Source organism: Tursiops truncatus, chromosome 2, assembly GCF_011762595.2.
Source record: "Tursiops truncatus isolate mTurTru1 chromosome 2, mTurTru1.mat.Y, whole genome shotgun sequence".
NCBI classification, from domain to species: domain Eukaryota; kingdom Metazoa; phylum Chordata; class Mammalia; order Artiodactyla; family Delphinidae; genus Tursiops; species Tursiops truncatus.
In genome coordinates, this window is record NC_047035.1 from 97,124,160 (window position 1) to 97,148,406 (window position 24,247).

Sequence of the window (24,247 nt, forward strand, 5' to 3'; positions counted from 1 at the left end):
GCTCTTTAAAAGGAAGCTCGGGCCTTTTCTGAGGTCAGAGACATTGGAAAATCAAGGTGCCATGGACTCTACATGTAAAAGGAAATTAATTTTGCTACACCATGCAGGTTTGCATGAGAACTCTGAGCCTCAGATAAGATCCCAACTCTGGCCAGCACCTTCATTGCAGCTCTGTGGGACTGAACAGAGCACCCAGTTATGCTATGCCTGGGCTCCTGACCTATGGAAACTGGGTGACAATAAACGTGTTGTTTAAAGTTGCTAAACTTGTGGCAGTTTGTTACAAGACAGTAGGAAAAAATACACCTGCTTAGCAGAAAAATTTCTCTCTTTTTTCAACCACATAATTTTATTTCCTCCATGTGATTATTTGATTTCCTTGGGTCTTTTGTATTTGGAGTGAGAGACTTTATTATTTCTATCTTAAGAGAATTCTTAATCCATTGAAAAGAGGCACTGAGTATACTTCAGATTGCTGCAGCATTGTATCTAGTAGTAACTGCTTCCTTTCAAAGAAATTATATTCCTTTTCCATAAATGAGTAACTATAGGAACTTAAGTGTTGGAGGGAAATTATTTATGTCAATTTCAAGAATAAAATATCTAAAAATTGCTTTCCTGAAACATCTAAGAATGGCTAAGCCTAAGAGAAAACATAAGGCTTTTTTTGATTCCTTTAGGGACAGAAAGGTTTTGAGAAGATAACAATGACAGAAACAAAAGAAAAATGTGGATGATGTCTGAAACATAGAAAAAAAAACAGGAGTTTAAATTTTATAAAGAAAAAATGGGCTTGTCTTATTACAGATCAAAGCATATGGTAAGACAAAAAACCTTAAATTCAAATGGGAGTGATACGTTTTATTCTCACTCATGTACAGTTTGTAAAAATGGATGTTCCTGTCATAGTTGGGGTTCTCTGGAAGTAGAACTTAAAAGAAGAACTTGTAGGTAGTTTATCTGAGACATGATCCCAGGAAGGAGAAGTTGAGTGTATAGGGAAAATGAGGTAAAGAATACAGAAAAGCAATAAAGGGTGTATCATGAGCTGGTTGTCTCTGTGGTCAGCTGAGGTCTGTTCCTTTGGAAGCCCACTGGGAAATTACATGGCACGTACCTCAGAATTGTCCCAGTGGATGATGGGGAGTGTGGTGGGTTGAATGGTATCACCCAGGACCTCAGAATGTGAGCTTATATAGAATAAGGACCTTTGCAGATGTAGCTAATAAGGTCAAGCAGCTAGAGATTAGAGTAAATCCAGTGACAGGTGTTCTTATAAGAGACAGAAAAGAAGACACAGCAATACACAGAAGAAGGGCATGTGAATATAGAAGCAGAGATTGGAGTTATTGCATCCGCAAACCAAAGAACATCAAGGGTTGCCCCCAGTCATCAGAAGCTAGGAGAGAGGCATGGAAGGAATTCTTCCTGGCAGCCTGCAGAAAGAAACAAGCCAGTTGGATCTGATTTTGGATTTCTCGGTTCCAGAGCTGTGAGAGAGTAAGTCTCTATTGTTTTGAGCCACCAAGTCTGTGGTAATTTGTTACGGCAGCCCTAGGAAATTAATACAGGCAGGCTGAGCTGTTGACTCCTCTACACGTCTGGGCCACACCTGAATGTGACAGAAGAGCCTTCCGTGACTTTATAAAAAGCCCCAGGCAGCAAATCAGAGAAAGGTTGCAGCAAGTGCTTGATGTGGGACCCTGACGTCATACATGGAATTACTCACCATAGTTTCATTGAAATGCGGTGGGCTTAAGAGATGTGACGCTATTGTCCACAAGCATCTGCTTCACTCCTCCAAGCAGTAATTTAGAGAATCCGGTCCCTTCTGTCCTGTGATTCTACCATCTTAAACATGGTAGTAAAGTGGCTATGGTTTTGCATAGAAAAGTGGGAGGGAAGAAGAGCATAGAGGGTTGTAAGTGGAAGGTTTAGAGGCTTAAGCAGTTCTGCTCACATTCTATTGGCTAGAACTCAGTCATATTTCCACAACTAATGGCAAAGGGGGCTAGGAAATATAGTTATTCTGGTTATCTGATTGCTCTGTAATAACCAATACCAATCTCAACAGCTGGAAAAAAAACAATAATTTATTTTGCTCATGAATCTGCATCTGCAGCTTGGGGAGGGCCCAGCTGGGATGGCTCATCTCTGCTCCGTGCAACACTAGTTTAAGTGGTTCAGCTGGGCCTGAAGCGTCCACTTCCAAGATGGCTTATACACATGGCTAGAAAGTTGGTAACAACTGTCATCCAGAAACTTAGCTGAGGCTGTTATCTTGAGGCCTTGGTGCATTTCCAAGGATTCTTTACATTTCTCTCAAGTGCAAATTGTACTCATGCACTCACTTCCAACACTTCACAAATTCTCATGCTATTTCAACATCAGGCTCGTACTTGAGATTCAGGATTCCTTTAAATCACATCCAGATAGAGATGAAGCTCCTTGGGTCCTGTTTCTGAAGTGTGATTCCTCTTTACCTAAATACCTGGAAGCTAAAAAGCCAAGTTGTCTGCCACCTCCCACATGCCCCATAGACAATGGTGAGATAGAAATAGTGTAAGTTTCAACAGACATTTCTGTTCAAAAATACGGGAGAGATGATGATCTCATGTCCATGGAAATTCTGAAATCTAAGCAGAAACATGTTGCCTGTTACTCATTGGGGCCCAATCCTGCTCTCGAGGGGTTTCTCTGTGACTCTTGGCTCCATTCTCTGAGTTCTTGGCCTCGCCCTTGAGTCATCTATCCTGTTCTGTAAGAATCTTCGGGTAGATTTCTAGCCTGCTTCCTACCCGTAGAAATTTGGAATCTAAAGCCCTCTTTTCATTAGTCTCTTTAGGTCCAAAGTGATAATAATTTACTTCAAATATCTGTGGACATTCTATTAGACAAAAGCAACACCCATGTTTCTTTCTAAGACAGACCTTTACCTTGGATTAAAAGTCATGTGCTGTAGGACAATGCAATTAAGATTCTTAGAAATCTTTTTGTATAGTTGAAAGGAGCCATGAGGCACACCTGTAAGATTATTACAAGCCCCTTTTTTTCTAGTACAAAAATTCTGAAAGGAACTTGCTTAAGATACTCAGGAAGTCTACTGCAGACAGTTTATTTTTTTATTTATTTTCTGTGTGTGTGACTTCATATTCCGTTTTTTAAATTTAATTAATTTATACAGCAGGTTCTTATTAGTCATCCATTTTATACACATCAGTGTATACATGTCAATCACAATCTCCCAATTCATCACACCACCACCACCACCACCACCCCCGCTGCTTTCCCCTCGTGGTGTCCATACATTTTTTTCTCTACTTATGTGTCTCAATTTCTGCCCTGCAAACCGGTTCATCTGTACCATTTTCTGGGTTCCACATATATGCGTTAATATACGATATTTGCTTTTCTCTTTCTGACTTACTTCACTCTGTGTGACAGTCTCTACATGCATCCACGTCTCTACAAATGACCCAATTTCATTCCTTTTTATGGCTGAGTAATATTCCATTGTATGTATGTACCATATCTTCTTTATCCATTCGTCTGTCGATGGGCATTTAGGTTGCTTCCATGGCCTGGCTATTGTAAATAGTGCTGCAATGAACATTGGGGTGCATGTGTCTTTTTGAATTATGGCTTTCTCTGGGTATATGCCCAATAGTGGGATTGCTGGGTCATATGATAATTCTATTTTGAGTTTTTTAAGGAACTTTCATACTGTTCACCATAGTGGCTGTATCATTTTACATTCCCACCAACAGTGCAAGGAGGGTTCCCTTTTCTCCACACCCTCTCCAGCATTTGTTGTTTGTAGATTTTCTGATGATGCCCATTCTAACTGGTGTGAGGTGATACCTCATTGAAGTTTTGATTTGCATTTCTCTAATAATTGGTGATGTTGAGCAGCTTTTCATGTGTTTCTTAGCCATCTGTATGTCTTCTTTGGAGAAATGTCTATTTAGGTCTTCTGCCCATTTTTGAATTGAGTTGTTTGTTTTTTAATATCGAGCTGCATGAGCTGTTTATATGTTTTGGAGATTAATCCTTTGTCTACTGATTCGTTTGCAAATATTTTCTCCCATTCTGTGGGTTGTCTTTTCGTCTTGTTTATGGTTTCCTTTGCTGTGCAAAAGCTTTTAAGTTTCATTAGGTCTCATTTGTTTATTGTTGTTTTTTTTTTCCATTACTCTAGGAGGTAGATCAAGAAATATCTTGCTGTGATTTATGTCAAAGAGTGTTCTTCCTATGTTTTCCTCTAAGAGTTTTATAGTGTCCAGTCTTACATTTAGGCCTCTAATCCATTTTGAGTTGATTTTGGTGTACAGTGTTAGGGAGTATTCTAATTTCATTCTTTTACATGTAGCTGTCCAGTTTTCCCAGCATCACTTATTAAAGAGACTGTCTTTTCTCCATTGTATATCTTTGCCTCCTTTGTCATAGATTACTTGACCATAGGTGCGTGGGTTTATCTCTGGGCTGTCTGTCTTGTTCCATTGATCTATATTTCTGTTTTTGTGCCAGTACCATACTGTCTTCATTACTGTAGCTTTGTAGTATAGTCTGGAATCCGAGGGAGCCTGATTCCTCCAGCTCCGTTTTTTTCCCTCAAGACTGCTTTGTCTATTTGGGGTCTTTTGTGTCTCCATACAAATTTTCAGATTTTTTTGTTCTAGTTCTGTAAAACATGCCATTGGTAATTTGATAGGAATTGCATTGAATCTCTAGATTGCTTTGGGTCGTATAGTCATTTTCACAATTTTCATTCTTCCAATACAAGAACATGGTATGTCTCTCCATCTGTTGGTATCTTCTTTAATTTCTTTCAGCAGTGTCTTAGAGTTTTCTGCATACAGGTCTTTTGTCTCCCTAGGTAGGTTTATTCCTAGGTATTTTATTCCTTTTGTTGCAATGGTAAATTGGAGTGTCCTTAATTTCTCTTTCAGATGTTTCATCATTAGTGTATAGGAATACAAGGGATTTCTGTGCATTAATTTTGTATCCTGCAACTTTACCAAGTTCATTGATTTGCTTTATTAGTTTTCTGGTGGAATTTTTAGCATTCTCTATGTATAATATCATGTCATCTGAAAACAGTGACAGTTTTATTTCTTCTTTTGCAATTTGTATTCCTTTTATTTCTTTTTATTCTCTGATTACTGTGACTAGGACTTCCAAAACTATGTTGAATAACAGTGGTGGGAGTGGACATCCTTGTCTCATTTCTGTTCTTAGAGGAAATGCTTTCAGTTTTTCAACATTGAGAATGATGTTTGCTGTGGGTTTGTCGTATATGGCCTTTATTATGTTGAGGTAGATTCCCTGTATGCCCACCTTTTGAGAATTTTTATCATAAATGGGTGTTGAATTTTGTCAAAAGCTTTTTCTACATCTATTGAGATGATCATCATATGTTTTTTATTCTTCAGTTTGTTAATACGGTGTATCACATTGATTGATTTGCATATATTGAACACTTCTTGCATCTCTGGGAAAAATCCCACTTGATCATGGTGTGTGATCCTTTTAATGTGTTGTTGGATTCTGTTTGCTAGTATTTTGTTGAGGATTTTGGCATCTGTATTCATCAGTGATATTGGTCTGTAATTTTCTTTTTTGTAGTGTCTTTGTCTGGTTTTGGTATAAGGCTGATGGTGGCCTCATAGAATGAGTTTGGGAGTGTTCCTTCCTCTGCAATTTTTTGGAAGAGTTTGAGAAGGATGGGTGTTAGCTCTTCTCTAAATGTTTGATAGAATTCACCTGTGAAGCCATCTGGTCCTGGACTTTCGTTTGTTGGAAGATTTTTAATCACAGTTTCTATTTCAATACTTGTGATTGGTCTGTTCATATTTTCTATTCTTCCTGGTTCAGTCTTGGAAGTTTATACCTTTCTAAGAATTTGTCCATTTCTTCCAGGTTGTCCATTTTATTGGCATAGAGTTGCTTGTAGTAGTCTCTTAGGATGCTTTGTATTTCTGCAGTGTCTGTTGTAACTTCTTTTTCATTTCTAATTTTATTGATTTGAGTCCTCTCCGTCTTTTTCTTGATGAGTCTGGCTAATGGTTTATGAATTTTGTTTGTCTTCTCAAAGAACTAGCTTTTAGTTTTATTGATCTTTGCTCTTGTTTTGTTTCTATTTCATTTATTTCTGCTCTGATCTTTACAATTTCTTTCCTTCTACTGACTTTGGATTTTGTTTGTTCTTCTTTCTCTAGTTCCTTTAGGTGTAACGTTAGATTGTTTGTTTGAGAATTTTCTTGTTTCTTGAGGTAGGCTTGTATAGCTATAAACTTGCCTCTTAGAACTGCTTTTGCTGCATCCCATAGGTTTTGGAGTGTCATGTTTTCATTGTCATTTGTCTCTAGTTATTTTTTTATTTCCTCTTTGATTTTTTTCAGTGATCTCTTGGTTATTTAGTAACATATTGTTTAGCCTCCATGTGTTTGTGTTTTTTACGTTTTTTCCCTGTAATTGATTTCTAATCTCATAGTGTTGTGGTCAGAAAAGATGCTTGATATGATTTCAGTTTTCTTAAATTTACTAAGGCTTGATTTGTGACCCAAGATGTGATCTATTCTGGAGAATGTTCCATGCACACTTGAGAAGAAAGTGTAATCTGCTGCTTTTGGATGGAATGTCCTATAAATATCAATTATATCTATTTGGTCTATTGTGTCATTTAAAGCTTGTGTTTCCTTATTAATTTTCTGTTTGGATGATCTGTCCATTGGGGTAAGTGAGGTGTTAAAGTCCCCCACTATTACTGTGTTACTTTTGATTTCCTCTTTTATAGCTGTTAGCAGTTGCCTTTTGTATTGAGGTGCTCCTATGTTGGGTGCATATATATTTATAATTGTTGTATCTTCTTCTTGGATTGATCCCTTGATCATTATGTAGTGTCCTTCCTTGTCTCTTGTAACATTCTTTATTGTAAAGTCTATTTTATCTGCTTATGAGTATAGCTACTCCAGCTTTCTTTTGATTTCCATTTGCATGGAATATGTTTTTCCATCCCCTCACTCTCAGTCTGTATGTGACCGTAGGTCTGAAGTGGGTCTCTTGTAGACAGCATATATATGGATCTTGATTTTGTATCCATTCAGCAAGCCTATGTCTTTTGGTTGGAGCGTTTAATCCATTCATGTTTAAGATAATTACTGGTATATATGTTCCTATGACCATTTTCTTAATTGTTTTGGGTTTGTTTTTATAGGTCCTTTTCTTCTCTTGTGTTTCCCACTTAGAGAAGTTCCTTTAGCATTTGTTGTAGAGCTGATTTGGTGGTGCTGAATTCTCTTAGCTTTTGCTTGTCTGTAAAGGTTTTGATTTCTCCATCGAATCTGAATGAGATCCTTGCCAGGTAGAGTAATCTTGGTTGTAGGTTCTTCCCTTTCATCACTTTAAGTAGATCATGCCACTCCCTTCTGGGTTGTAGAGTTTCTGCTGAGAAATCAGCTGTTAACCTTATGGGAGTTCCCTTCTATGTTATTTGTTGTTTTTCCCTTGTTGCTTTCAGTAAGTTTTCTTTGTCTTTAATTTTTGCCAATTTGATTACTGTGTGTCTCGGCATGTCTCTCCTTGGGTTTATCCTGTATGGGACTTGCTGCCCTTCCTGGACTTGGATGGCTATTTCCTTTCCCATGTTAGGGAAGTTTACGACTAAAATCTCTTCAAATATTTTCTCAGGTCCTTTCTCTCTCTCTTCTCCTTCTGGGACCCTATAATGCGAATGTTGTTGCATTTAATGTTGTCCCAGAGGTCTCTTAGGCTGTCTTCATTTCTTTTCATTCTTTTTTCTTTATTCTGTTCCGCAGCAGTGAACTCTACCATTCTGTCTTCCAGGTCACTTATCCGTTCTTCTGCCTCTGTTATCCTGCTATTGATTCCTTCTAGGGTATTTTTCATTTCAGTTAGTGTATTGTTCATCTCTGTTTGTTCTTTAATTCTTGTAGATCTTTGTTAAACATTTCTTGCACCTTCTCCATCTTTGCCTCCATTCTTTTTCTGAGGTCCTGGATCATCTTCACTATCATTATTCTGAATTCTTTTTCTTGCAGGTTGCCTATTTCCACTTCATTTAGTTGTTTATCTAGGGTTTTATCTTGTTCCTTCATCTGGTACCTAGCCCTCTGCCTTTTCATCTTGTCTATCTTTCTGTGAATGAGGTTTTTCTCCCCAGGCTGCAGGATTGTAGTTCTTCTTGTGTCTGCTGTACTGCATACACTTTAAATATTCATAACCCTCTTAGGAACCCTGCTTTGGACCTAGACATCTTTGCATGACCATAGAGTCATGCTAGTAAAGTACCCTGGGTTTGATACATTTCCTGAAACTCTTTCTCGCTTTGAAAGTCTTGTGTTCTGGGGAGATTAAGGATGAAAAAGTTTTCATTTTGCACCCAGAAAGTCCTGGTTCCTTTATATTTCCTTGGAATTCTGCTTGGAAAATGATTCATTTGTTTTTTAGCTCATCTCTCTTTCCAGCTCTATGTTCTACATGACTTTGAGAAACCACTTGACAGATTCATTATTCTGCCAAATCCACCAGCTCACATTTTCTGCTTTCTATATTTATTGCAGGTGACAATGTTGACAAATATTCCCTGCTAAGTAACAGGAGTCACCTTTTATCTGGCCTAAAATAACAATATCCTCACTGTCCTTTAGGTTCTCACCAGCAAGTCTTCCGATTTCACTAATGCTATCCTTGAAGCCCTTCTAGCTGCTGCCTACCATTCAATCCTAAATCAATGCCACAGGTTTTAGGTTTTTAACATTGACACCCCACTTCCAGCATTAAATTCTGTTCTAGTTAACAAACCACCATAAATCATAGTGGTTGAAAACTGTAACAGTAGCTTATTTTGCTCACAGATCTGTCATGTGGGTAGGTCTGGGTGTCAAAATCTCATCTCCGCTCTGTGCAGCTTCAGCTCGTCTGGCTTGACTGGAGCTAGGGAATCTACTTCCCAGAGGCTTACTCATATGGCTAGCAAAATATTCTGTCTGTCATCTGGGAACTGCACCAGGTCTGTTGGTTCTTCTCCACATGGACTTCTCCATGGGGCTACTTGGGTGTCCTCACAATTTAGTGGCTGGATTTTAAGAGCAGGTGGTCCAAGAAATAGGAATTGGGAGTTGCCAGTTTTCTTAAAACCTCAGCCTCGACACAGAGATAGGTCACTTCTGCCATATTCTTTTGGTCAAAGTCACGCATATTCAAGGGAAGGAAATATAGGCATACCTTTTATGAAAGGATTATCAAAGAATTTAAAGGCATCTTAAATCCTCCACAGTAGTCTAGCTGTGTACTCAAGGAAAAGGGGAAACAGATATGGTGAACAGCTATCCTTTCTCTGCCACAGTGTATTCTACCCTTTAAAAATAGTAGTCGTATATTCAATGGGTATTAAGTTACAGTTGTACAAGTTCTAGAGATCTGCTATACAACATAGTGCCTATAGTTAATAACATGATACTGTGAATTTAAAAATTTGTTGGGAGGATAGGGCTCCTGTAAAATATTCTTACTACAGGGGAAAGGGATGGGAGGAAAGGGACACGAGGAAACTTTTGGAGGCAATGGCTAGGTTTATAATCTTGTTTTTAGTGATTCTATCGTGGATGTATACATATGTTTAGACTCATCAAACTGTGTACATTAATAAATGCTGTTTTTGTATATCAATTGCACATCAGTAAGGCCATAAAAAAAAGTAACGTATTTGTAATCAACATCCCATCAAATGCTCAAAACTTATGTGTTCATCTCTGTGAATTTAGTTACTGGAGTATAATCATAGACAGTATATTAAAAAGAAACCCAGAGATTGTGGTCAATTTTTAGATACAACATGGACAAAGGATTTCTTGTATACCTTTAAATGGCTGGAGGTTTATAACATTTGTAGAGATCTGATATTTAGACATTTTTTCCTTATGTTGTACTAAAATCTTCTCTATTGAAAGTTTTACTCACAAGTACTAGTTTTATTTTCTTGACCATGCAAGACAAATCCAGTTTCTCTTCTAATCTCTTTCTATACCACAGTCCATCATGTATTTGAAGTCATCTCTCATGGTACTCCTGAGTTTGGTCTCAGTACTACTAGTTGTCTTTAATATGTAATATCTTAAATTGAAAATAAATGCCTTCTAGATGTGACCTATTACATTTTTTTTCTTTTTAATGCAAGTTTAATTTTTGTAAAGAGAAAAGGGGAAAACTGTTAGGTTATCCATTAAAATATTAATATTTTATGTTCAAGAAACTGTCTTATACATCTCTCAGAATTTGAACAAGAACCTTGTCAATTAGCAGAGCATTTACCATAAATTTAATTAAAAGTGAGTATTCACCTGTTACGGTAATAAATGTCTCTTACTGAAGATGTTCTACTTATATACTTGCTAGAACTACCAGAAAAATAGGATTAGGTATGTATACTCTGATTTCAATATTAAGAATCCAAATTTGAAGAAATTAATTCCTTGCCCAAATTTGGACAAATTAATGTAAGCTTAGAACAAAATATAAGTTCCTGATTCCATGTTCAATTATTTTTTTTCTATTATTCCATACTGTTAACTAATTTGTGTGGATATATTTAAAGTCCACATTCAAAGTTATGACAATTTATAGTATGTATAGATCATTAACTATGTACAGTCTATTGAAATTCAAGGAATCATATAGAGATTTTAAAAACCACATGGAGTGTCCAAATTTTGAAATGCAGTTTTGGCAATTTAAGTGTCAGCATATCTCAAACTTACTGAAGCTGAAAAGACCCAGTGAAGATTCTGTTTTGCTGTAATACAAATACAATATTCTAATATATGGAAATTCCTTGTTTTTTTCTAACCATATTAACATATTTTTGGTTTTTAGTAATTAATTACTAGGTGCTCAATTTTTTTGTTCTCAATTAGCAACAGTAAATTAAGTTATTTGGGTATAACAGTAATTTCCTAGTGACTCTTAATTTAAAAAGTAATGTGTTACAAAGGGATTAGCATAGCAATCTTATCAACACCTGGAGTGGGCACCACATAAATATCCAATAAGTTACTCCACCTCCTCTTAAAATTAGATAACTATGTAGTTGGAAATTCGTCATATGTAAAGATAAAAGAGAAGTCTTTTGTTATCACACAGAATGCAAAATCTAGCAACCTATGACTGACATTGGCATCCAAGAAGAGCTGTATCACCCTTCCTTTAAAAAAAAACCAAACAAAAAAACAAACAAAAACAGGCCTATTTTTAACTGACTGACAATTTAGTAGTGAACTCTACCTATGGATGTGAGGATTTCGGAAGAGCAGAGCTGTACGTGTTAAGTCCAGACTCCCAGGCATAAGTCTAGTTATCTTAATTTAGTAGGTCTGCAACAGGGACTCTAAAATCAAGTGTATGTATTTCTAATAAGAAACCCAGGTGATTCTGATGTAGATGATCTATGGACCAGACTTAGAAAAACACTGGGCAGTGGCAGCTTTGCATATAGTCTCAGATTTCACTGCTTGGTATGTTTCTTTTAAGTTCTCTGCAAAAGTTAAAATTCACATTGTCCCAAAGCATTTTTGCTATGGATTTTAAAAGCTAGCTATACAATTAATTATGGCAACTCGAATTTAGACTCTGCCCCAGTTAGCAGAGTTGCTTAGTTAGAAAGCAACAATGGCACAACTTTGTGATGAAAGTAAACTCAGGTTGACTCACACATAACCAGAATACTCAGGGCTATTCATTATGTGTATGATCACGATCCAGCTCATTAGAGAATCCAGGCACTAAGCTTCATTCAGGATAACTTCCCAGAGTCTCTCCCATTCATGACCAAGTTTAAGTGACTTACTATATATCAGGAAAATTCAGTGGTGAAGAAGGCATTTAAGATTAACAGTGGAAAAACCTTTGAAGAATTAGGTAGATAGAAAGGTGATAAACTTGCAAATGGTCTAAGTAAGAGATGAAATAAACTTTGCCAAAGGCAAAAAAATTTTTTTTTCAATAAGTAATGGGAAATATTGGCACCACCTTAAAATGGATGCCCCATTTATCTTAGCTCTTAAGATGTATAAGGAGACTTAGGTCATCAGTTACAAATACTAATGCTTCCATTTAGCAGTCATTTTCAAACTTTTTAATTAGAGGGAGGGGTCACGAACCTGCTGATCAATAACTTAATTTGCTTCTTTATGCCTTAACAAACAAAATCCAACTCTGTCTTCTGCCATTTAGCTGAGTAATTTGTGTCAGGCTCAGTTTCCTCATCTGTCAGGCTGTTTCCTCATCTCTAGAATGCAGAAATTGCAGTAAATGTTTCAGTAGCCTTTTCGGTACTACACTGTGACTCAAGAACAAAGAAGTATAGCAGTGTGGGTAGGTCTGTGAGTTCTTGGCTGTTAAGAAGTGAGCAAAAAAGATTTGCATTTACTTCTTCGCTGATTTAAACTTCTGTATCTCTTCCTCTCTTATCTTGCTTGTGGACAGTCTCCTTGATTTTACTCCAAATGCAAGACCCTGGAATCCAGTTGACTGCCTTTGTCTGAGCTGACAAAGAATTGTAGAATTCTTCGGTGTGGTGACCAAGTTTCTCACATACAGTTAATACATCTTAACAATCTTTCTCCTTGTTTATTTTCTTCCTGTTCTAGGTACAAGTCTCCCTGAAATATTTTAACATCCTGCTTTTTAAATTTTCTATCTACCCCTTCACACCTTGATCAGAGACTCACATCATTTTCCCTAAGTGTAATCAGTCAAACAAGGATTTAGCCTTCTGGAATTACCAAGATAAGCAATTTTAGTGAAGGCATTCTGGACACTATAGTGTCATTTTGATGGTTTCCTATATTTGGGCAAGTAGAATGGGAGTCTGTGAAGTGCTGGAACTTCACTCTCTGGATCTCCTATTATGTCCATGTCTGGTTGTCCATCCTGCCCAAAGTTGAATGGAATTAAACCGACACTAATTGGGAGAAGCAGATAAAATGACTGCAGTTATATGAACTGTAAGGATTAACTAGTAACTTTAGTAAGAACTTTTGGGACATTGGATACTGATAATAAAGCAGTATCGATTAAGAAAGCTCTATAAATTAGGAGTTTGGAATTAATATATACACACTGCTATATATAACATAGATAAATAACAAGGACCTACAGTATAGCACAGAGAACTATATTCAATATCTTGTAATAAACTGTAATGGAAAAAAATGTGAAAAAGAATAGATATCCATATCTATTTTTTAATATTAATCCCAAACTCCTAATTTATGGAGCTTTCTTAATTAATACTCTTTCATCATTCATCAGTATCCAGTGTCCCCAAAGTTCTTACTAAATTTTCCTTTATAGATTATTACAAGTTATAAAGTTATACGTATATATACATACAACCGAATTACTTTGTTGTACACCTGAAACTAACACAACAATGTAAATTAAATATACTTAAAAAATGGTTGAAAAAAAAAGAAAGCTCTAAAACTGGGGGGGAAAACAACTGGCAATTAACTTAGAACCAAACCCTCCTTGTGCCTGTAACTCTCAAACTGCAGATGAATGCTGAGCAGTTGTGAGTCTCAAGAATGCAGGACCTGTGCAGGGATTTCACATAAGCATCCATAATTTTATTTTCTGAAAGCATTCCTTGTCATTCAAGATATATAACTCAGGATAAAAATCAGCCCATTATTATGAGTGGGAGGTAATGGTTGTCATCTGTGTCTATAAACTAGGTAACCAGGGCTTGGAGTTGAGGATATAAAGAGAAAACCAAAGCTATACATTTTTTAATGTGGTCTACGTGTTCTGTTTTCAGTGAAGAAGAAGCGGTCAGAAATGAGGTAACCCTCAGTTTCTTCATCTCTGAAATCAGGATTTTAATGTTTGGCTTTGATGTTTGAAAATCAATGAAGACCACCCAAATGAGAACAGACAGAGGCTGTTTATTCAGATCTTACTCAAACAGCGAAGGCAGCCAACATCACTTTTATTTGGCCCAGACTCAACAGCAGACAGGGAAGTGGAAAAGCTTTATAGTGAAAACAGCAGGGAAGGTTTCAGGTCTAGTATGATCAGAGCTTGTTGGCCTGGGGAAACTGGGAGTCACCTAGCTAGAAGAAGGCATCTTGTGTGCATGATTTGGGGGACATATTTGGCTTTCAATGCTTGGTCCTGAGTTAGAAGTCAGGGTAAAATATAAGGAAACTGGCAGTCATTGACCAAGTCCTGATCATTCTGGGCCGACTGTTGCAGAGATTTTGGGTTGGTTTCCCAAACTGGTTGTTGTGGAGATTGTGGGTCAGATTTCTGTCATATGTGGTCTGGCCATTGTTCATTTGTATATTCAGTCTCCAAGGCTGCAAGTTTGTTGTCAGAACTGACCATGGAACGAGTTAAAAAGATGCCTCTGTTGCTGTTTTTGGAGATGGTAGAAGTATTATTAGACGATAAAGGAAAAGCAATAATATTTCGGAGAGAGAAGCAAGAAGCGTGTCTCCACGGATGTAAAAAATGTTCCACCTGCTGAGGGAAGGGTACCTAGAGAAACTGTATCTAATCCTGCCTAAGTGAAGGCCAGTATAAATGTCCTCCTTTCTCCTGGCTGATAAACTGTCCACATTGCTCTTCATAAAGATCTCAAATCCGCTGAGCATTTGAAACTTTATGTTCTGCTTCCAAAACCAGTAACAAAGTTCCAATTTTTCTAACCTGTGAACTGCTAGGGCTAAGATGTCCTTATCTCCGAAGTATGAGAAGCCATACAGCCAACTCAGAGTCAGAGGATGTTGCAAACTTATTATAAAAGAGCTATCTAGTTCATATTTTAATATTAATTTACTTTGCTAGCCTTTTTGTTACAATTTAAAGCTTATTTCTTTTTTAATACTCAGGCTTACCTCTATTTCATTTTCTTTTGTGTCTTTATATTCACGCTGTCCTGATTTTCCATCTATAAGCCTTGTTGCAAAACTTTCAGCCATCCCTTACCTTGAAAGAAGACCATCTTTCTACGTACACTGCAGCAGTCACCTGCTCACATGCACACAAATTCTGTAAGTTCTTTTTAGAGTTACCACAGCTTCCTTATCTTACCTGAGGTATCATTTTCCTCAGCTCTTCTCGACCTCCACTCTAGAGCCCTTTACGTGATCTCTATTCCTGCCCCGCCATGGTCTGAATGCCTAAACACAAACATCCTCCTCCAACAATCTGCTGTCCTTCCTTTCTCCTCCCTCCTTTTTCTAGATCTATTCCTCCATCTTCCCTCCCATTTCTCTTCTTCCTTCCTCTGGACCATAAAATATATTTGTTCCAACACTCCAACCATTCTGGTCAAACACTTAAATCCTTTTCCTACTTCATTGCCCTCCAGTACTAAATCCAACACTCTGTTTCCTTGACTTCTGAATCCAGTCCTGGAGGAAACTCATGATGGTCCAGAGTTGCATCCTTGGAAGTGCAGGGCCCCACCCTCAACAGCACTCCCCAGCTCCCTGGCAGGGCCCCTCTGGGTCCAACTCAAGGCCCACTTTCATTCCTTGCAGAGGTTGTTTCAAACTTTTACTATTTACTCCTCCTCTTCTCTCAGGATAGAAATTTCTAGCTGTCCTTTCTCACCATCAACAAGACTTATCTGCAAGATTCTTTATTGCCTGACTCAGAGGAAGCCTTGCTCTTCATTTACATTCAAGTCTAATCCTCCAACATTTACTCTGGATCCCATTTTCTCCCATTTCAACAGGGGCCTCACTCCCCCATCTATTCCCCTCTTTCATAAAATGTTATTCTCTTTTAGACTTTATCCCCAAGGTTTTTCCTCTAGCCATGTAGTCTTCTCTCTCTCTCTTTGAGTAAACTTGTTTACTCCGTAATTTCAGCTACCACGTACACCCTGGAATTCTTCAAGCTATATCCGTAGTCCAGAGTGCTTTCTAAACTCCAGGCTGGTTTACCTAATTACCTTATGGATAGTTCCATTGACGTTTCCCTCTCTTTTTTCTCACCATTTACATAATGAGTTCTATTAATTTTACCTAACTATTTCATAAGTATTTTCATAAACCTATCAATTTTATTTATTGACTATTTCATAAGTTTTAATTTATTAAACTTCCTGCTACTGCCAAATCATTTTTTAAAAACACAACTGTAATTAAGTATTCCCGTGTTTAAAATCATATAATAGTCCTCATCAAATTTAGTTTAAATGCAAATCCCTTCATATAACACAAAATGTCTTTCAGTATTTGACCCCTGCATCTCTCTAGCCTTTTGTTTCCCAAAGTATACTCAGAGGAACACTTTTTCTGTGGAATGTTTTACAAGATGGGATGTGGGGAATAGGAGGGGAGTAGAAGACTCTCAAATTGGCCCTGGGACCAACAGCACCAGAATTACTTGAGACTTTATTATATATGCAAATTCTCAAGCTTCACCCTAGACCTACTGAATCAGAAACTCTGGTGGTAGAGCCTACCGATCTGTGTTTTAGCAAGCCTGCCCAGTGATGCTGAAAAACACTAAAGTTTGAGAACCACCAACTTAGAGAATCACAATGTACATTAGCATCTTACTACAAGAAGTCTGGAAATAACGTATTTAACTTCATTTAAGCAAAATTTCCTCAATTTGAGCATGGACCATGTGTGTGTGTGTGTGTGTGTGTGTGTATGAGAGAGAGAGAGAGAGAGAGAGAGAGAGAGAGAGAGAGAGAGAGAGATACTCACTAATATCCAGTAGAACTAATGTTAGAGAAACTTGTCAAAAGCCTGCAGCCTCACATTGCTAGTAATTCCCCAATTAGTGTCATGTGCCTTTGCATTTAAACATCCCACTGCATTGCTCTACCACATATCTCCCCCCAACCCTTGTCTGGCCAGCTCCTTAGAGGAGGTATTTCAAAATTATATGCTTATTGAACAAATACATGGGATGGAACAGAAATATGTTGTAGAAACCTTAGAAGTGTTGCTAGGTCCTACTACCATGAAGATATAATCTGTTATTTCAACACTTTTTTACATATAATGGTTCTCTCTGTATATTGATCTCTTCTTAATGGAGTATCTTCATATTTTCTTCTTTGATATTGTGAAAGTATAATGTACATCTTATCAGCTTGTCTGTACAAGCTTTTTGTATTGAAATATCCTTTATAAATATGATGACTAGAAGGTTTTTCAGCTGATCCTACACCCTGGTGACTTTCTACTTTTAAAAATTTCTCTCCCCATTATACTTTCACAGTCTTTCTTTCATATCTCTTTCCTCAATTATCTATTAACAAAATAATTTTTAGACACTATAATAACAATGACCATATTAAGATTGACATACTAAGTCATAGCTTTATAAACCTATTGTATTTTATTTGTTATTAATGAGGTTAATATATATTATACTTTTATATAATATAAATATATTTTATTAAATTTTTCTTGTGATACATATTAATTCATAGGGGTTTTAGTAAATATTAATACACTTATTACTAGCTTTCAGAATTTCTACTGCCATTATCTTAATTTTTCCAACCACAATTTCAAATGCCCCAATAGACTTCTTAACTATTCATAAAGTGTTACTTAGAAAAACTGAGTTCCTAAGCAGTCAAGTATTCTTATATAATGGTTGTACTACATGTTTCAAACATGCAGTTTATTCAAATGCACTAGTAAAATACATAAAGCATGATTTATGCTACTGATATGTGGTACGTAAAAACTTCATGACTCAGCATCAGGTTTGGTTTATTCTGATGCAGCATACAGAATTTTATGCAAAAATCATTACCAACTGTAATCCTCTGATGTCATAAAAAAGTAATCTGTGACAACTAAGGGACTTTGGAATTAATGTATATTCAACTACTTTGGTCTCTGCCATTTCCCAGATCACTCTTTGCAGAATGATGATAAGTGACTCTGGTGTTAGACATGTCATCAGTAGTCATTTATTTTTATTTATTCACATTACTTGAAACGTTAGGCATATAGTTTGGCTATATACACATCAAGATGATTAATGATAGTATTCTCATATAGTCCACCGTTGCCATCAGAACTAATTTTACTTACAATCTTCACAACTCACCAGGTTCTCTGGCTTTCTAACTACATCATAGAGAAGGAAATCTATTGAGCTTAATGTAATGAATAAATAATTATGTTATTGTGACCATAATAAATTCTTGTTCGTAAAAGAAAGATAAATTTCAATAGAAAATGTAATTTAATAATAGGCAAAGTGAGACATTTGTAAGCCTTTTTTGCTGCCTTTTTCTTATTAAAGATCTTCTGATGTGCCTTGGTGTACCTAAGGAATTAAAAGAGGAAGGCTGCCAGAGTTTCAAGTGGTTCTCAGGGACCAGATATATAAGATTCTTAAGATCCTTTGGAGACTGCTTATAGTTCATTCTGCCAATTTGAAGTAATTTGTCCTAGCCACTAATTTTTTGACTATTTTAGCTCTTCGACTTTTAGTATCTGTTAAATTTTGAGCTTAAAGGTAAATCAACAGCATTTGGAAGCACCCTAGGAAAATTAAAGTCCCTAAAGGTGCGTTATAGTCTGTGTATGAGGTCTCTAACAGTAAGTGGATTTAATACAGGATTATATTTTAACTTAAGTGAGAATATAATAGTGTGATGACTCATCCAAATCTGGTTACCTGTCTTGGGCAGCATTAGACGATAGGCATACAACCATTCAGCAGAGGGTGGCTGTTCTTTGGAAAAGACATGGTAGTTGGATAGGGCAAAAGATTGGATCAAGTAAAATCAAATCCACCTTTTGTATGAGAGCCCATAAATTTCCTGAGCTACACTTTGGAGCTTTCAGATATCCTGGATATATAAGATTGTAAATAATTTAGCAAAAACAAGGAAACAGTATGCTTCCCACTGAGTCATATACTTGAGTGAAAATTGTCTTGTCTTTATCTTTTTTGCCTAATTTAAAAAAGTACATGTGAAAGAAGTGTTATAAGAAGAATGCCCACCAAACAAAGTGACCAGAATAATTTATTTGTGTGTTCAAAGGAATTGTGTTTGTTGAGTATGAAGTTTAGATGTTAAACATTCAACATTGTTATTATACTCTGTTAATCTCACTGTAAATTTAGATCATTGAGGCAACACTCTTCCTAGAGGTGAGAGTGGAGAATTCATTCAGTATGGTAAATCAAGAAGGATTCCAATATGATTTAAATACACATACATGCACAAAAAAGAAAGATAGACTTAGGAAGTTTTTGTTAACTAGATACATTTGTGAGTGGAATGAGAGAGTTCCAGACCATTCATGCAACTTGTATATGCTGTCGTATTTAACAGTACTGGCTTTGTAACCAGGCAGTCTTGCTTGAGTTCAGCCCACTTTACTACCAGTGTGACTATGGACAAAATATTTAGGCAGGACAAATTTTATATACAACACACACACACACAGCTCATTGTACAAACAGAATTCAACCTTTTGCCTTGGAAGAAGCCACATTAAAGGGATAATTTCTACAATAATAATTCCTAAGGTCATGAACTGCAATAGAGGAAGAGAAACCTCCATTCCAGAACCAAAGTATATAGGAGTTCAAGCCTGGCCATTGTGACTTTACCCTATGGGATGCATTCAATGAAGAGAGGAAACCTGAATTTAATAGCTTTGGCCAGCATGATCTGAGAGTTGTTCCATTACCCCTTTTCTCTAATCCTCCTGTTTGACAGTGACATCTAACTAAAGTCATACCATTTAACCTTTTCTTTTGCATGTTGCGTGACTTTGTGAGCAGAGTAAGAAACGGGACATTCCTCGGGAAGATCAGGGACCAACCACCAAGAATCTGGATTTTTGGCCCCAACTTATTACACTGATGGTCACGATTATTGATGAGGATAAAACTGCCTACACTCCTGTCCTGAATCAGTAAGTACGCTGTTTTGGTAATAAATGGATTTTATTCCACTAAAGTTAAGAAAACAAAATATTTGAAGTATGGCTTATACTCTCATGACAATGACAGACTTTTCCAAAATCAAGCTATAGAAAGCAGTATATTTTTACTTTTATCAGTTAATATTAATTCAGTGATATGAATTTTTAGTTTCAGCCTCATACAGAGTGATTATTTGGATATGGAGACAAATATTTCCCACAAATTTATTTTTATTTGATGTAGAAAAATTTCTTCTTTCCACTGGTTTCTTTCATTGTCTTAAAATTAAAAAAAATGCAATCCCCCAAAACTAAAAAGAATGTTAAAGAGTATTAACGTATTCCACCGTGACTTTACTAATAGTAAGGATTTTTCAAAAAAACTTGCTTTCAAAATAGTTGTGTATGCTAGATGTAACAAATTTAATGCAGTATTTAAGAGAACAAGTCCATTTTCTCAAATAACCTAAGCCTATGCCTCCATGCATAGAATTTATAAATTATGAGCAGGTTAGCAAGGCAGATGAATTAAAATTCGTGGCTGTTCTAGAAGACTCTGAAATCATCAACTTATCAACTTAACACTAGCTATGAGACCTTGGGCAAATTATCTAATTTCCCTGGGTCTCAGTTTCCTCATATATAAAATAAGGATACATTACCGGATAATTTCCAAGATCCAGTCCACCTTTAATGTTGCACATTTAGGATTTATTTCACACCCACACGTCGAGAGTTATACAACCAAAATAACAGCTGACTCTGCCCGCAGGGCATTTGCAATCTGGTAATGGAGAGAATATCCTGACATATTGGTCATACCTGAAAACCTGTGGGCAGCAGGAATAGCAGAAATAGACAAACCATGATGTACATTCAGGCTTAATATGGGGAACTGGTTTTATTATTTCTAATTTTTTGTACTGGTCAAGACAGTTAGGGTCAAAAAGCTTGTGTGGAATACAATTGAAATTCCAATTATAGAAGAAATACCTGTAAGTATTCCAATTTTTATCCTTTCCTGTTTCTTCACCACCCATTTTCACCTGCCCTGAATTTCTTCTAAATGTGGAGAAAGTAATCCTCTCTTTGATAGGCAATGACAGCATCATTAGGTTTACCTTTACACTTTCTTCTTCCTTTTCCCCTTATATCCACCTTTTCTGCCTGATGCCAGAGTGTATCATGATGACCATCTGTAGAGACTTTCTCTTATTCTCTTCTGATAGCTCAGGACTAGATCCTCTCTTTTAACATATGGCATGTCCTCAGTTCCTCCTGGACAGCTTTGTGGGCTAGATATGTTTTCTCATTCATTCTTTGGATCTTTCTTGAAGATACAGTAGATTTCCTAAAGGTAGGGACATCAATAACTTGTTTTAAGACTGTGCCCTTGGACTGGGGTAGGTCAGTTGATTAATGAGAATGGAATGAAAACAAACATCTGCTGAGAAATGCTAATTAAAGGTTATTAGAAAGGATTTTATTTTTAATCAAATGAATTTTTTACATTTACCAAATATTCAGGATATGACTATTAAAAGATAACATTATAAAATCATGGAATCAAAGTTCCCCAGAATCATCCTTAATCATATACCATTAAAAATATACAAAGATTTTAGTTACTTTTTTGTGACTGTGTTAAAGGAAGTGGAGGGAATGCATTTACTTATGGCAAAAATAAATTTTAAATTATGAGCTAAATTAAGTCTACTAAGTATAAAAATGAGCAAGGACACAAGGAAAGAAGAGAAATGTCTTTGTCTTGCTTTTTATTTTTGTTTATAGTGTCAGAGTTTGGAGTCACTTTTGTTCCAATGAAAACCTAGTTCTAATAAAGCTGAACGCTTTCCCTCTGTTGGGAATCTATGCTTTATGATTGTATTTGCTCAGATTTTGAAGATGTTCTAAAGATTTTTTGCTTACTAAGGATCATTGCATTTTGTTTCTCATTTAATTAAATCTATATTTTAAGTGAACTCACCTAGATAGCAAGGTGTGCTCTTAGTGGCGAATGTTGCATTTGTGTAATTTGGTGAGATTTCCATTCATGCATGTTTCTTTATTTGTGCAATGTGTCATCACATTTAGGCATCACTAATTATCTCACTGGGTAGTTAGACTATTAGGATCAAATAGGCTGATAGTTGCGAATGCAGATTCTGAGCTCCATCCCAAATCTACGGAGTTAAGATCTGAATTTGGCACAGAAGTCTGCATTATTAATAAAGTATCCCTTGCGTGGTTTGTATACACCAGAGTATGAAGGCACAGGTCAGTTTGTGAAGGGCATGTCCAGCTAAAACAAGTTTTGGTTTTTATTTTGAAGGTAATGGCAAGAGAACGGATGATTTAAAAAGACAGGTCTTATTTTTATATCTTTCTTGTTTTTAATATCTAAGATTATTGATATAAATAATTAATTGAATGAAGTATTCATGGTTATTTTGACTTAAAAAATATTGCAAGCATTTGCTTATTCAAGTTTGATAACAATTTATAATAGTTGCAGAAAGTAAACATGAGGGGAAGGATTTGTTTTATTTTGTACACTGGTATGTATCCAGGCATACATATTGGTTGAATTAATGAATACATTAAAGTAAATCCATATGTGTAATTGGTATCTGTTCTCTCTGTTCCTACTCCATTGATTAACTGATGTACTAGAGTATTTCTTTGAGTGATACGTCTTCACATTTTAAAGATTAATTTTATGGAGTGGCTTTCCAGGTGTTTCTGTTTCATTGAAACTGAAAACTATTAAGCACAGTATTTTCAGATCTTTCAATGTGGGTCTCTCTCTCCCTTTTAAATAGATGTATTGAGGTATAACTGAATAGAGTTAAAAATTTAATTAGTTTTGACATATGCATCTAACCATGAAACCATCACCACAATCAAGATGATAAAGATATCCGTAACCCCAATAAGTTTCTGTGTGCCTTATGCAACCCACCCCAGGCAACCAATGGTCTGCTTTCTAATACTACAAATTAGTTAGAAATTTTTATCCTTTTGTATAAAGGAATAATATATTATGTACATTTCTTTGTCTAATTTCTTTCACTAATTACAACTATTTTGAGATTCATCCAGGTGGTTGTGGGTATCAATACTTCATCTCCTTTTATTTCTGAGTAATATTCTACTATATAGATATACCACAAAATGTTTATCCATTCATCTCTTAGGATTAGGGTTAAGGTTAGGGGGTAAATTTGGATTTTTTTTCAAAATTAGGTTTCTGTGAATGTTTGTTTGCAAGATTTTGTGTAGACATATTCTTTTATTTTCCTTGGGTCATGTAATATGTACATGTTTAATATTTCTTAAAACTGCCAAACCACTTTCCAAAGTGTTTGTATATTTCCAACACTTAGTACAATTAGACTTTTTACTTTTAGCCATTCAAATAAGTGTAGTGTTATCTCCTTGTGGTTTTAATTTGCACTTTCCTAAGTACTGATATTGACCATCTTTTCATCTGCTTATTTGCATACATATATCTTCTTTGGTGAAATGTCTGTTCAAATCTTTTTGCCATTTCCAAATTGAGATGTTTATCTTCTTATTAATGAGTTGTAATGGCTCTTTAATTATACTAAATAAAGGTCTACTGTTATGTAAATGTTGCAATATTTTCTCCTAGTTTGTGACTTTCTCTTCCATTTATTACTAGTTTCTTTTGGAGAGCTGTTTTTAAGAAAATAATTGATAGAGTAGTCCAATTTGTTGATTATTTTCTTTTATAATTTGGGCTTTCTGTGTCCTACTTAAGAAAACGTTGCAACACCCAGAGTCAAGTTGCAGTACTGTAGTTTTCTTCTAGATATCTTACATTGAGATCTGTGGTTCATCTCCAGTTATTTTTTGTATACGGTATGATATAGAGTTTAAGATTATTTGGGATTTTTTTCATATGTTTAATCTTTTCAGCTCTATTTGTTAGAAAAATTATCCTATCCCCATCGAATTGCTTTGGTAACTTTGTCAAAAATCAATTAATTATATGTGTGAGTCCAATTCTGTACTCTCTGTTCTATTGATCCATATATCTATGGATCTAGTAGTGATTAACTTCAGCTTTTGTCTGAAAAACTCTTTGTCTCTTCTTCAATTCTGAAGGACAACTTTGCCATGTAGAATATTATTGGTTGGCAGGTTTTCTCTTTCAGCATTCTGAAAAATCATTCCACTCCCTCCTGGCTTGCAAAATTTCTGCTGAAAAATTCACTGATAGTCTTATGGGGATCCCCTTCAGTGTAACAAACTCCTCTTATCTTGCTACT

The 24,247-nt window shown here is 36.0% G+C and overlaps 1 protein-coding gene across 1 annotated transcript in view; it reads left to right on the top strand.

The window, feature by feature from the left end:
* The window catches only part of UNC13C (unc-13 homolog C), a 406,907-nt gene that overhangs the window by 159,263 nt on the left and 223,397 nt on the right, over nt 1-24,247 (top strand). Inside the window, exon 13 of the mRNA XM_073801031.1 lies at nt 19,810-19,943. Within this exon, the coding sequence (XP_073657132.1) occupies nt 19,810-19,943 (134 nt within the window). The remainder of the gene's footprint in view (nt 1-19,809; nt 19,944-24,247) is intronic.